This window comes from Strongylocentrotus purpuratus, unplaced genomic scaffold (genome assembly GCF_000002235.5).
Source record: "Strongylocentrotus purpuratus isolate Spur 01 unplaced genomic scaffold, Spur_5.0 spur5_contig_818, whole genome shotgun sequence".
NCBI classification, from domain to species: Eukaryota; Metazoa; Echinodermata; class Echinoidea; order Camarodonta; family Strongylocentrotidae; genus Strongylocentrotus; species Strongylocentrotus purpuratus.
The window spans coordinates 24,454-39,826 of NW_022145522.1; the positions used below are offsets into that span (position 1 = coordinate 24,454).

The 15,373-nt window shown below is 36.0% G+C and overlaps 1 protein-coding gene and 1 long non-coding RNA gene across 3 annotated transcripts in view; one reads left to right on the forward strand and one right to left on the reverse strand.

Moving 5' to 3' along the window:
* Positions 1-119: 119 nt before the first annotated feature.
* LOC585298 (cytochrome c oxidase subunit 6A, mitochondrial) lies at positions 120-6,338 on the reverse strand. Its single transcript, XM_030980204.1, has 3 exons — positions 6,197-6,338; positions 2,530-2,690; positions 120-776 (listed from the first exon to the last, which is right to left on the reverse strand). The coding sequence occupies exons 1-3, from the start codon at positions 6,297-6,299 to the stop codon at positions 693-695; spliced, it is 348 nt and encodes a 115-aa protein (XP_030836064.1). The 5' UTR covers positions 6,300-6,338; the 3' UTR covers positions 120-692.
* A 185-nt stretch (positions 6,339-6,523) lies between these two features.
* Positions 6,524-15,373, forward strand: part of LOC105442604 — a 41,449-nt gene continuing 32,599 nt past the window's right edge. The window contains exons 1-4 of one of the 2 annotated variants that reach the window (XR_004063326.1): positions 6,524-6,635; positions 12,095-12,227; positions 13,919-14,037; positions 14,922-15,207. This is a non-coding gene — a long non-coding RNA (apoptosis-inducing factor 3). The remainder of the gene's footprint in view (positions 6,636-12,094; positions 12,228-13,918; positions 14,038-14,921; positions 15,208-15,373) is intronic. The other variant, XR_004063327.1, reaches the window with a different exon arrangement.

Below are 15,373 nucleotides of genomic sequence, written 5' to 3' on the forward strand. Positions count from 1 at the left end.
CAAAAACAGACAGAAAATTCTAGCATATGCCAAGCCCAAGATGCCCTCAGCTGTATTAAAAAATAAGAGAAATGATTAAAATACATGCAAGGACGGAATAAAAGACAACAAGACTTCCGTAAGTTTCTAAATAATTCACACTTTAATATCCAACAGCAAAGTTTGGTGACAAAGTGCTTCAATATATATCATACATAGATTGCAGTTATCAATGCATACGATTACAGCTGTTCATATTGAAACAAATCAATTCAGGGAAATCCTGAGATTAATTTAAAGTAGAAAGAACTAGAAGGACAGAGATTATTTTGTTGTTTCTTCTTTTCATGCTGACATTAAACATCCCATTAAAAGTGAATACTGGTATGTTCACTCTTTGCTATTTCATACATGTTTCAAATATGCCTTCAATGAATGAGCAAAGAAACCATGAAGAAGATTTACGGCAAATTGTAATTGGGCGGGTCGATATTAACAAATTAGTTTGGATTCTTGTTCATATACAACAGCACTGTAGTCTAAATTGGTATTCATTCCAAAGCATTTCTGTGGTGCAAAATGACACATCAAAGCCAGATCTAATGGGAAAGTCTGTTCCAAACAACTTTAATATTCACAGCTTTCAAATGCATATCTCTTAATACAACAATAAGAATAGATGAGGAATCTAGACATCTTCAGAGGCGGTGGAATTATTCTTCTTCATAACCCTCTGGGAGTGCGTTGGACTCAACGTTGTGGAAGAGCGAATGGTTGCCGTCTCCCCATGGGAAGGACTACAAATGAAATGAAAGGAAAAAAAACAAATCAAGATATGTCAATGCTAGTGTAAACATGTCTGCTTTTTATATATTTTTGTTTGCCAAGTCACCTTTATAGTGGAAACAAAAATACATAAGAGCAATGAAAGATAGAGCAATGAAAGATATAGCTCTGCATAGCTTTGGGAGAAATATAAAGATAAAAGGGTCACTGTGAAAAATTCCACTATTACTCTAGAAAATTCCAAAAGAGCTTCTACAAACAAAGAAGTACCTTTTAAACACTGATTTGTATGATGAAGCAAAACAAAAGATTACCGTTACATGTCTTCTAAACAGATCTAATATAGAAAATTTCTTCTAAAATACATGAATACAAGTTTTTGGAATCAAAAAGACTAGCGGAGACAAGCCTTGACTTTTCTGATATTATTAATTTTTTACTGATCAAAGGAAAATTCTATGATTTTACTACAGAACGAATGGGAGAGGTGCTTGAAAGGTAAAACACAAATCTTCCTCTTAGTTTTTGATCAACCTTAATTCCTAAAACTGTCAGTGTTTCTCTCAATGTTCAGGTTTAAACCAACATGATGCTATACGGTAGAGATCCCCTATAAATTTCAACCATGGAAGAAGAGCTCAACATTATACAGCATCCAGGACACACGAGTGCCCCAAATTTAGGGCCAGAACCCCTCCACAACCATTTCAAAATTTCAACATTATCTCTAAGAATTATGCATACAGACCCTACTAAGTTCAACCTAGTCCCTGTTTCATAAAACTTGTTTACAATAACTGTTATAAGCTACTAAAATTGTGCCTTCTGATTGGCTGAGAGCTAACTTGTCATAGAATTTTAGCATTTGTTATTGATAACAACATTTTTTGAAACAGGGTCCTTGGGGGTGTTTCACAAAGACTAAGATCGATTTTAAAGGGAAAGTCCACCCCCAAAATAAGTTTGTTTCGATAGAGGCAGAATAATAAGAAAATCAGGTGAGTGAAAGTTTGAGCAAATTCTGAATGAAAATAAGAAAGTTATGAATTATTGAAGTTGTGATCAATCAAATACAAATTGGCAACTCTGTGACTTATTATACGAGCTCTCCTTCATTTGCTTTGTGCATAATATTCCATAAAATCATGTTTTCTTCGTTATTGATGACGAAATATATATTTGTTCCTTGCAGGGGCAGTATAGAAACATATTTGCAATTATTATATTTAGGGTGCATGTATGGTTGAAATTTTTCTTGAGGGAAAATGAAAATTTTAGATTTTTTTAGTACTGAGCAAATGGAAGTTGAGCTCGCATGATACGTCATAGAGTTGCCAATTTGTGTTTGATTGATCACAACTTAAAAAATCCTAACTTCCTTATTTTTAATCGGAATTTGCTCAAACTTTCACTGACTTGTTTCTCTCATTTTTCTACTCCTATTAAAACTAACTTAATTTCAGGTTGGACTTCCCCTTTAAGTTGGACTTAACTATGGCAGGCCATTCATGCCACTGGTTGCTCTCACCATTGGCCTCTCAATTAAAATCTTTAGATAATATTTTTTCCTACAATAATGAACTATCAAAAAATGTAAATTCTGTAGGTTTGTGACCACGATTGGTACGTACCTTGAGAAACCAATGCCAGTAAATAATGAGAGAAAATAATGGCATGAACGGCCTGCCATAGTTAAGTCCAACTCAAAGTCGATCTTAGTCTTTTTGAAACACTACCCAGGACCCTTCATGAAATATGACTTACCTTTGTCCTAATCCTAAGATGTGTGTATGCATGAAACTCAGGCTTGTGAGCGGCAAAATGAGCCTTGTGTTCCATTTCTCCTTTGTAAGCATTCACCATGCAGAATATCACTCCTGGAATCGCTACCAGGAAAGACATGTACTTCCACGTCTTGGCAGAACCTAAGAAAAGAAAAACAAGAAATTTCTTTAATATTTTATAGTTTTTTGTTGGCAAATTTATTGTGCCTCACCTTACCAAAGTAGCAAAAGGTAATTATGGTATATAACCATGTCCTTGGGAAAGAACAGGGAGAGAAAATTGGAGAAAAATTAGAAGAAAAATAAAGATAGACATGTAGGACCAAAATCACATTTGCATCACTAAATTCATGAGAAAGAAAAAGAAATCATAACCCCATTCAATTTTGATAGATGATTTTCTGTGTGATCTGTAATCTAGATGATAATAATAATAAATAAAGCTTAAATAAAGCTTAAATAAAAAAAAATGTCTGGAAAATATGCGGACGTTCCTCATCTTTTACGATGCATTTTGTCGGCGTTTACGAGGATATCCTCGTAAACACGGACTAGAAATGCGTCCTCAAAAATAAGGATCGTCTGCATTTTTTGTCATCGGCGCTCCGCAGGTTTTTGGCTTCCTGAGCTGGAGCTGGTCGCTGGCGATGCAAAACATGGATTCCGTGTAAGAAAATAACCCCAGTTAACCGTCTACTTTATGGGTTGTCCGTCTTCCCAAGGATTTATCGCTCATATTAAACGTGAAAGTCTCTGTACAAAGTCAATGTAAAAATGCATCAAGAAAATCGATCCTCAGATCCTCATTACGGTAGTTAACTTCACACAGGCGCCTGCCCGCAACCCACCATTGGTATGTACTTGTATTGTGCAGCGACGCGGTTTGCCGTGAAACCTGTGAAAAAGTGTATGAAGGGGTGACCAAAGTTCGCGGACATTTTAGAACATATTACAAAATGTGATATTCGATCTATGATTTCTCATATTATACACAAATTTATTTATTTTAATTATTACCAAATGGATGGCAAAGTTGTTTACTACAATTCGGTTCAACTAGAAAAATGTATCGTCAAAGGATTTCTGAGATATCGCGATCTAAAAATTCGGTGACGCAAAAGACTGCAAAATTTGCCAATCTTTTGTCAATATTTTCATAATTTCACACCCCATTCTAAAGAAAATTTCGTTTCTGGGTAATTTTACGTTCCTCTTTCCATTGGTGATATCAGATTTTCGAAATCTTACTGATTTTTTGAGATAGCGAACTTTGGTCACACCACCATATACTAGTAATATCAACGTTTATCCGAAAAATACTCCAAAATAACAAGAAAACTGACACGAAACAGGTAAAAAACTTACGATTTTTAACTCATGATCTTTTTTTGGACATTTAATGAATATTTATTTCATTTTGGGTAGACTATGTTTTACTAGATCTAGATCTAGACTTCTAGTAGGGTGTCTGAACGATTTTTCAATTTTCAATTTGGGATCGTTTTTCACCATTTTTGTTTGATATTTGAATTAAAAATGTTATCAGAATAATACATTTCGAATTTCAAGTCTCGCCGATGTTTCTATCAAAAGATACAGCCCCTTCAAAACGCTGAAATATTCATAGCATTTTGCTCAGAATCGACGAAAAAGACGTACACGCAGAGTTATGTTGTTTTGCTAAATTTAGCCAAACAGCTGTATCGCGCGATATGCAAGCGTATGCATATCGTACGCAAGTTGCTCAGCCAATGCGCGACTTGCAAGCTTGAGCCACGCTGTCTACGCGATATGTGCCATTGACTAGTATGGGTGGCCGTTCCCGCCATAGAACCCGGAAGTGAATACACGTTGTAGTCAATGGCAATATCGCGGAGACTGTCTCCGCGATATTGCCATTGACTACAACGTGTATTCACTTCCGGGTTCTATGGCGGGAACGGCCACCCATACTTTCATTCACTATAAGCGCACATGTTACGCGATGTAACCATGGTTTGGACTGAGCGGAGCTCACGCCTCCCTAATTAGCTGATTCCAAAAATGTGGGAAGGGTATTTTCAAACTGTTATAACAAATGATCCCTTGGGGCTAGCGAAAAAAAAGCATCTGGATATTATCCTTACGTCTAGCCCTGCTTAAGCCGCGGGGCGGGAGCTCAGGAAAGTGGCAAATTTTGGAGCTAGGATGCAAACAACATTTCAATCGCTGTTTTGACCAAGATCTTTTTAGAATTCTGGGGGTGGCCCCCGATGGGGAATATGGAGAAAAACCTGCTCTTTCATATGATACCTCATTTATTGAGTTTCACCTTCAGGATCATTTGTTATTAAGGTTTGAATTTCAAATTTTTTCATAAAATCATTGACCAATTTTGGATGGTCGCGCAATGCACGTAGACCACATAGGGAAGCGTACAATCTCTATGGGAAGGGTTTTAGCACACAACATTGGGTGCGCGATCAGACACCCTACTTCTAGTAGAGTAAAGGAGCCCGTTTTCGGCCACTTAAGACAAAATCCTATTTTTAGGACTCTTTACTTCCTATTTATTATCATTTCTTGTTCAAATCATGAAGCAAATATTATTATTATTTAAACAAAAAAAGAATCCCAGAAAAAAATCACGAATTGCCATGACAATATTCATTTCAATTTTCACTGTTTTGGAGCCCGTTATCGGCCGAGCGTTTCAGTTTACGGCCGCATGTACAAAGTCAATAGGAAGCGCTCGCGCGCGCCGTGCGTTTCCGCGCTGATGTACAGCACAAGCGGGCGAACAGGTATCCCACGCCGGAGCTCCCTGGTGCTCGCCTGGCCGAAGACAGGCACAGCGGTGATCGGAAGTTGGAATCTGAATTAGACAGAGATATCGTGTGTGCGTCGCGGTGTGCGGCTGCATTGATTTAATACATGTGATGACATACTTTTGAGCTTGCGACTAGCACAAAATCGGGCTTTAAATCTGAAAAATACTTGAAATAAAGCTCATTTTATGGTACCCATATTTCTTACAGACACGCGTAAGATACTCGATTTTTCAGATTTGGGTAGTGGGACCGGCGATTACATCGCTAAAATGTGATATTTTAGGATATATTTTCCATTGCAAATGTGGTTCTTCAGTGACACTGGCATGGTATGGTATGTGTGGGATATGTGTTATGCTATTATGCGATGTATTTTAGAGTGATTTTACCTTGCATCCAACCAATTGGCCGAAAACGGGAGCTGGTCGATTACGGGCTCCTTTACTCTAGGGTATCTCCACGGCCACGCCGGAGTTACGGGTCAAAATCTGTTTTTTAATTTAGGGTTTGTTTACCCGCCTCAGCTGCGCAGGTCTAGATCTATGGGGACCAGTTAAGGCTTGGTGATATCAATATCATATTTTACATTATCATCAAGCCCTTGGGGAATAAGGCTTGCCTTAGTCTCATAGAATTTTAGGCTACGTGACAAAGCATAGACAACGTCATGGCCGCGACTGGCGCTGGCCATACCGTGGCGTAGAGTAGCCGGTTCCGCATAGAATGAATGCTAGGTAATTTTATGCACAACAAGAACACCATCAATACAGCCGACAGAAAACCACAAAATTTAACAATTCAAAATACATATACAAACATTAGTTTCATATTTTATACCTGCTGCATCTTCCGCTGCCGGGCCATGAGCTGTTGCTGTCGATCTCCTTGTCAATGAAGTAGAAAATTGACGGCGAAAAACGTTCATCATTTGAGAAGCCATTTTGACAAATTTGTGGACAGCTTATAACCTGGCCTCGTTCAGTCTTATTCGTTTCGTTTCATGATCTTTTAAATTATTTTAGTTCACTGCTTTCAAATAATCTGAAAACTTCTTTTAGTTCAATAAAATATTTTTATAAATCATTAAAATATTAATAAAATCGGATTTATAGTAAATAATTAATTATAAATCTACAAATGATATAAAGAAATAGGAGACGACTTTATTTATCGTTGCTATCCCTGTAACGAGGATGTATCCTGAAAAAAACATGTTTCGATCATTTACTCATTCCAGACGCGTGAAATCATACGAATAACCTTCAATACGGAAAAGGTAAGTTTTGTTGTTTCTTTAAATGGTAGATTTGGCACTCTCTATCTTTATTTTCTGTTGTTATTCTGTTATTCAAGGAACGGTGCTGTGACATTTAACCCAAGTCAAGGCCAATGCCAGGGAGCTCCGTCCGCCGAGCGCACGGGCGAAGTTCCCTCGAGTTACCGTTGCACGCAGCTGAATTGAAGGGGGGCATTGGAACTTGATTGATCGAGCCATAACCCCGCCCTTTACCCGCCGCCAAGGTTAGGGATGGTACATCACATCATACATGTTGTGATATAATGTAAATCCTTGTAAATTTGTGTTGTACTTTCTGGAGATTATAGAACGCGAAAATAATTAGTTTGTAGACCTAGAATCTAGATCTATCCTGAAAAATTCTTTTATGATTGACAATGATAGGTCTAGATCTAGACCTAGACCGAATTTTCCGTCTCTTTCGTTCGTTAGCCTCTTATTGGGGTAGGGTCGGCCGGCTCTCTCTTTAGAGACGGAAACCGTCTATACACATTCCCTTGATAACGCCACGGCCATTTCAGGTCGTAGCGTTTTGCCCCCAAAATCCCCCAAAATGTCATTTTACCTCGTGCATGTTATATTGTAAATTAGGCCTAGGCTATAATAATAAATCAGTTCCACTTACCAACTTGACTGAAATAATCAGTTTAATAGTCCCTTTTTAGGAATTTATGGGTCAAAATCGAAATCCATGTTGAAAAAGATTTTCAAAATGGATTTCGATTTTGACCCATAATTTCCTAAAAAGGGACTATTAAACTGATTATTTCAGTCAAGTTGTTAAGTGGAACCGATGTATTATAGCCTAGATCTAGGCCTAATTTACATGTGGATATGCACGAGGTAAAATGACATTTTGGGGGATTTTGGGGGCAAAACGCTACGACCTGAAATGGCCGTGGCGTTATCAAGGGAATGTGTATAGACGGTTTCCGTCTCTAAAGAGAGAGCCGACCCTAGCCCAATAAGAGGCTAACGAACGAAAGAGACGGAAAATTCGGTCTAGTCTAGACCCTACTGATATTTTAGTGATAGAGTTACCAAAGTCCACGTTTGCAGATATTTTAAATTTTAGAAAATGTAATATTTGATTCATGATTTCACAGTCATATTCTAGATCTAGATCTAGACCTACACAAATATATTTATTTCAAATAGACTATTACCAAATTGACGGCAAAGTTTGTTATTACAAATTGGTGCAACTCAGCTCAGTACGACAGAAGCTAGTCTACAGTAGGCCAACAGTAGAAAATTTATTACCAAACTCAAAGACAAAAGTCAAAGAATTCCGGAGATATCATGATCTAAACATTTAATGTCGAATTCGTGTTCGCGCTGCAACTCACGAAAACAACGAGACCTTGCTTTTCGCATGGCCATGGGGGTTTCCAGCTGATTTATCACAAAAAGCTATCAATCAAATCGCTTTTTGTGATGATAATTGCATATTTTGCAAGGCAAAATATTATACAATCAGTTGATGCCACTTTTAACTTACAATTTTGATGACATCTGCGCTCAAAATTATTGAAAGGCCTAGGTCTATGTTTTGAAGTCTATTCCAAATTAAGAGAAGATGTGTTCACTATCTTTCTTTGACTTTTCAAAATTGAGTTAGAGAAATATGGAAAGTTCCAAATTATTATTGAGGGAAAAGCTCAGAAAATGAAATAAATAAATTCTACAGTGCGTCCCAGAAAAAACGAAACCGAGAATTATTGATGTTTTATCATATAACTTAAGGACCATTATAATTACCGTAATAAATGTAACATATATTTGTAAAGCTTATCCTCTTTCATTTGATGCAACTCATATGATTCATATTTCATGCATGAGTGATTAAAAACAATTTGAAGAGAGGGTACCAAAAATCATTTGGTGGGAGGTATCTGAATTTCAAAGAGAAAATTACATTTCTAGAAAGTTCATTTTCTGCCATTTCATATGACACCTCAATCAGGAAAAATGAGCCAGGAATGAGAAAGTTCTGTTTGTTTAAAGTAATGGCTATGCTTGCATTTCCATAATTTGATTAGGAATTCATTTTCACTGGGGGGGGGGGGTATGGAGCTTTTTTCCCCTGAGGGGGCATCTTTTTTCTTTTTTTTTAAAGGTAAAATTAATGTTACCATCTTTAAAAAATATATATTTTTGAGGCCAGGAGGGGGGGGGGGGGGGGGCCTGGATCCGCCCCTGGTAGTAGTAGAAGTAGTTGTAGTAGTAGCAGTAGTCGAGTCGGATTTTATTATCATCATTTCTACAGCACATTCATGTACATGCGTATACACTTAAATTGTACCAATCACCTGAAAAATAATTTGTTTACAGCTAGAATGTATGAGATCAACCTTTAAAAAATTGTTAAGGAGCATGAAGAAATAAAGAATAACATAAAACTCAGCATATAGGACGTGCATGGAGCCGAAGTCGGGCTTGAGGTCCTTGGCGCCGTTTTTTAAAGTGCGTTAAGTAGTCTATTCAGCAAGATGTTTTACTATTTAATGAGAATATATCTAAATTAGAACATCTATAAATTGTAAAATGAATATTTGAAGCTCATATTTTGAATACAGTGTAGCCACATAGAATCCCTTATATCAAGAGCAAGACATGTTTTACTGATTAATACACTTGTGGGCTCCATCTATTTGGTAACAAACTGATTATGTGCTGTGGGAAGTGGGAATTAAGGCAGAAAAACAAGAGAAAAGACTGGTGAAAGTTTGACAGAAATTATCCATATGATAGATTTGAAAATTGAATCTAATTGAGTCTAAATCTATGTACACCTGTAAATCTAAAATTGGCAATTTAGTCCTTGGATTTTGATGTATTTTGAAACAATTCTCCCATTCATTAATCTTAGGTCCCATATGTATGATCACAACTTGAAGAAAATAGTCTTACTGTTTCTGCAATTAATGTCTGTCAGTTAATCCAAAGAGATGCCAGAGAGCTTGTGGTAACTCTTTTTTTGTAATAAATGTGATTCTTCTGCTTTCATTCAGAATTATTTGCTATCTAGATTGGCTTTCCTTTTAGTTGCATAGTAATGTAAAACAAATATTCCAGACCTCACCCCCCCCCCCCCCCCCCTCTATCACTTCCGATTTGTAAACCATAAAATACTGGAACTAGATAGTAGCTCTGTTAGTAAATTTTCTACCCTGCATTCTCCAATAAAGATGTCGTAGACGAATGGCACAATCACTAAACTCGGAATGGAAAGGTTGTGGGTTCAATCCCCTGCTCAGCATTTATGTCTTTGAGCAAGTCATTTCATCTACATTGCTCCTCTCAATCCAGGTGTTAAATGGGTACCCGGTAGGATGCGAACGATAATGTGGTTGGATTTGCGTGTGTGTGCTCGTAAAAGAGCAACTGGCTGGGATGTTCCCAAGGGAGTGGAGAGTGTGCACACTGTAATTTGGAGAATCGTAACAGAATCTAGTGACTGGGGTGATATTACTGTAACACTTTAGATGGGTACACTGTAACTAGTACAGTGCTTTATAAGAAACAGTTTTTATTTGTATTACCATCTTTGTGAAAGTATCAATAAATTAAATATGTGTGAATGGTAAATTATAACTGATAGTGTTGTATACCATTAACGAACACTGGTGGTATCTCTATTGTTTTAAGAAATCACCTATGAAAAGCAAACTAAGTTTATTTAGCAGGCATTAGTAATATGAGAACCTAGAACAGAGTTTTTTGTTGTTGTAATTATTGTCAATGGAATTTATCGATTTTGTTGTTATTTTTGTTTAACACTTTGACTTAGCAGTACACAATTTTGAATGCAGTTGAACAAGCCTCTCAAAGTCAAATGCAACAAGACTTTAAACCATTCAGAATCACATTGACTGAAGACTGCATTAGATTTTTGTTAAAGTTATCATAAATAATTACAAGTTCCCAGGCCAGAGAACCAAATTTCCATTCAGTTTAGTATTGTAGTTTGAAAACTGCAGTAACGGCTTTGTCCTTTAATTTTATGAACTAAAATAAAAAATAAGAGATATGGACAGAAATTGGTTCCAAGTAAAGTGATATGTCAGACCCCTTTTATCTCTTTTGTTGATGATAAATACAAAAATTAAGAGTGTCCATCATTAATGGAGGTAAGGGATATGTAATAATATATCTGTAAAGCGCTTAGGCACTTCGTTGGATCTGTGTATAGAGCGCTATATAAAAGAACGGATTATTATTATTATTATTATGTATACATGTACCTGTACATGCATTTAAAAAAAAAAAAAATTGTTTTCTTTTGGGGGAGGGGGGTATTTTTCCTTATTTATACAATTTTCACAATAAATCTAATTCATGAAAGGCTTTCTTTTAATTCTATTTCAATAGTAAATTCTTTTAAAAGTAGCAGTGAAAATTGCTGACCATAGACTCTGAGACTGACACTTATTGTTTATATTAGGACAGTGTCTGTGTGATCATACAGCTTCAGACTACACATAGCCTACAATGATATTAATACCTAAATAACTTAGATTCCTTCATCATTAAACAACTGCTGTGTCCATTTCCGACAGACATACCAATGCAATTATGAAGGCATAACAGCATCAGTTGTCTGACAGATCATATGCCTGAATATGATAAAACATAGAGAGACCTTTCACACTATAAAATAATATTAAATTCAGTGTTAAAAAACTAATTTCGTTATTTCATTATTTCATCATTTCATCATTTGTTCCGGGCGCCTGTTAGTGTCGAGCCCTGATATACATGTGCTAAAACAATGTTAAATTACATTATGTGATTTTTTTTTTTTTTAACCCCATTATATAGACATCTTCAGGGTGATATTTATTTGATTTCAGAACAAAACTATCAAATGACTAAAAAAATTGAGGGGGTTGAAAAAGGGGAAGGAGGAGGGGACAAGAAACAAGAAATTCTTTATTGGCCTAAGATTAGTGCTAGGTTATACTGTGTGTGAAGTACTCCATTATATATCCAACTGAGTTCTAATGAAACCCCCTACCAGCTTTATTTATTTTGTTCATCTTTAGAACAGACAATTGTTGTGGTGCCAGCATGTGTGTGATATTGAACCCAGGGGTGCCACTAGATCATTTTGAAATGGGGGGGGGGGGGGGTAAACATATTACTTTTTATAGAAGACCAAACTAAAATAAATTTAGATGTGAGTGCATCAAATGTGCAGTGAAAGTTAATTGGAAGGAGTATTTTCTGGCAATAATCATTGATTGGGGATGTAACCCCCCCCCCCCCCCCACCTCCTCACCACTAATTATACCCCAGAATATACCTTGCTGATGAAGCCATAGTTCTGGAGGTCATGACTAAGCAGAAACATTTCATGCACTAGCTGTTTGTTATTTGTTTTACAGTGTTGGGTTTGGTCTGTCTTTCATTTATTGTACGTTCATTGTTTGCAGAGTTATTCTTGCGATCGGACAGATTAGCACAGATTTGTGAGGAATACATATAGTATCTGTTACTATAAGCAGAGGAGATCGAGGAGGATCAACATTGCTGTGCTTCTTTATGCCCAGCTTTCCAGCATTTTTGGTAAGCATTTTTGTAATCTAAATGGCTTTATATTGTCAAATTTGTCTTAACATTTCTAATATAGACTTTTACAGGTATTAAGGAAAAGTGTCATTTAAAGATTTTTTTTTTAATGAGAATGATTGATATAAATACTTATTGATATTTTTAGAGCATGTTTGAATATCAGTCGGGTCTTTTTCTCTTTTCAATTCATTCATTTATTGATTAATTGGCAGAACAATGCATGTGTAATTCATTGCTTATCTGCTTGGATTAAAGTTGCTACAGTGTATGGCATACTGTACTTGCAGGTACATGTACATGTAGTTTATAATGTACTGTTAATTGTTACGCTAAAATCAAAGTAAACAAACAGTGAAAGGTGAAGTAGTATCTCTTTGCTAACATGAAATGAAGAGGGTTCTGTATCTCTTGTGGATATTCTAATCATTCAAATAACAGTTAGTGTTCTTATCAGAAATTCAGTTTTCAGTGTCAACTTTCATGAGAATGTACAATAATTCAATCAAGGAGTCCTGTGCACAGTTTGCTTCAGTGCATTATGGACAGTAGCCAAAAGCTCTAAATTTCTGTTTCATACATTTTGTTAATGTATTAATTCTGTATTAGAGTGCAGAGTGAGCCTGCATGATTAAAGTGCTTTCAGGGAGATATCTCTCAATTAGATTCAGGGACATGTAGTGCGTAATTTTACTGGATGATGATGGAATTTGCATAAGTAATTGACCTGAAATCCTGTAGTATCACCCTCATCATATCAATATTGCCACTTCAGAGAAGGGTTCCTCGGGTGATGATAGAGAGCAAGATGAGAACATATCAATAGAATTATATTACTCTTCTGTGCAGCATATTCATTCTATTGTCAACGAAGGATGCATGGTAGCTAGAGCCGAAATATGCAGGAAAATGTTTAATGAGGAATAGTACATCTACTTGATTAGAATTTCTGTCACCATAGGTACTGGTAATAAAATTTTTTTTGTGTGTTTGAATATTAATTTACACTGGACTTATTTCCTCTGGGTCGTATTGACTGAGTAGGATAACAGGGGTTTCAAGCCCTGCAGAGCTATCTCAAGATATATTTGAGATATAAAATTGGTGCTCTGCAGCTTTTACTTTTTTATTTATTTAATCTTTCTTATCATTAATATTTATCTATTTTTTAAAAACAAAGAATGTAACTAGCTTTTAGTAGAGGTCTAGTGAACTCAAAGTCTCATTATATTTGGTTGTATTTTGATATTCTTTTTCAGAGGGGCAAAATCCATGATTATAAATTGATGTATTATGATTGTCAACACCACTCAAGGAACTACGGCAATTTGGGTCAACAAGTCATTGAATGGATGGCCTTCCAACTTAATTTGTGGTCAATGCGTTCACTGAATCGTGAAGTGGGAAATTTTTATAATGGAAAGGTCTTTTTCAGGGGAAAATTTTGTTTTTAGGAGGAGGCATAAATAGATTCATGTCTGTGACTTGACATTTTTTCGAACTGATTGTGCATGCATACATGTAGCTCAACATTGAACCTCTGATTGCGTGAAAAGGATCATAAATATTCCAAATTTCAGATCTTTCCTCCATAAAAATACAACTATGAGTAAGCCTGAGAATTCAGCTAACCATGATGAAGGTATGTATAACTTTGTCTTGTGAATTTTATGATTTTTCTCTCACAGAAATCTTGTGGCGGGGATACCAGTGTGGTATACATGTAACTTTGAGTAGAAGCTTTGAGAGCTAGCGGAAGTTAGAATCATGGGAGGGTGTTCATCTAAGGATGGGACAGTGAGCCAAGGTAAGGTTTCAATGGACAGAAAGAATCATTCTTTCATTCTCAACAAATATGAAGACCCATTTAGTATTAAATCTGAGATAGCACATGTTGAAGTCAATAGAAAATGTTTAAATTACCAAAATCAAATTATATTCTACAGTAAATACATGTACAAGTATACCCTTTTGTAGAAAATATAAATGAAATAACAAAAGCAACAAATCGTTTTTGAATGTATATTAATGTGAAGCAAAATTGCAAGATGTTTTGTCATATACATCTAGATTTTGCATACCGTATACATGTACATGTATGTATCATTTATTGATATGACCAGCCTCTCTCATAAAAAAGAGAAGAAGATATTAACATACTCCTTGTTTTATTTTTCTCCACCTTCTTTTTCTTCTGTCATTTGGAATGTGATAAATTCCAATCGATAAACGACACCATGGTACCTATTGTATGAATATTATTACTCTCATTGTGCATGTCTTGTTATCATTACATGGATGGTATCACGATCTCATTGGACATCTTTTATGCAATTTTACTTCTTATTCATTAAATCTATTAACATTTTGGTGGAAACATATTTTTTTGTTCTAATTTTTTTGTTACATAATCAATGATATATATTTTACACAATCGTATTCTCACATCCTATGTTGTTTGGTACAAATTTTGCTTCATTCATCTATCTTTTGTATATGTACACGTACTTCCATGTATAAACCTATTAACTTTGTATGGTTATTTCAACATTTGATTGTTTCCTATGTCTTTGAACATTTAATTTGTATTTTGGTACCTTATATGGCCATATTTTATTTTATTTTTCATACATACATTCATTTGCAAATATGTATAAAATGCATGTTCTTTGAAACCATTTGCATGATCAGTACAAACTAGTGTTTCACATTCCAATCACCCTCATGATTCAACCCTGCCCTCCCCTACCCCCCTTCACTCTGACCCCGCCCATTCCCCTTCACCCCCTCATGATCAATCCACTCATACAGGTGATGTAAGAGTCACCACAGGTGGTGGTGCTGCAGGTGGTGGTGGTGCTGGTGGTGCTGGTGGGGCTAATGGGACTGGTGCTGGCCCTAAGGCAACCCCTAAGCCAGCCAAGCCCTTAGAAGTGGAGTCTGTCGTGTGTAAGGTGGATGACATGAAGGATGGAGAGTAAGTTCAGATTCTTCTAACTTGTCATTTAGTTACAAAATGAATTCTTCAACATTGTAAATCTTCAAAACAGAAAGTAAGATTCAAACAAGCTACAATTTAAAGCAGTCATTGCACAAGCCACCTACAATCATTATCTACATTTTCCATTGATTACGGAATAATG

Bases quoted from the DNA above. Each gene is read 5' to 3' on its own strand.
- LOC585298 (XM_030980204.1), bottom strand. From the start codon at position 6,299: ATGGCTTCTCAAATGATGAACGTTTTTCGCCGTCAATTTTCTACTTCA. The intron at 2,691-6,196 runs GTATAAAATATG...TTCTTTTCTTAG, and splicing joins GGCAGCGGAAGATGCAGCAG to GTTCTGCCAAGACGTGGAAG. The intron at 777-2,529 runs GTAAGTCATATT...TTTCATTTGTAG, and splicing joins ATCTTAGGATTAGGACAAAG to TCCTTCCCATGGGGAGACGG.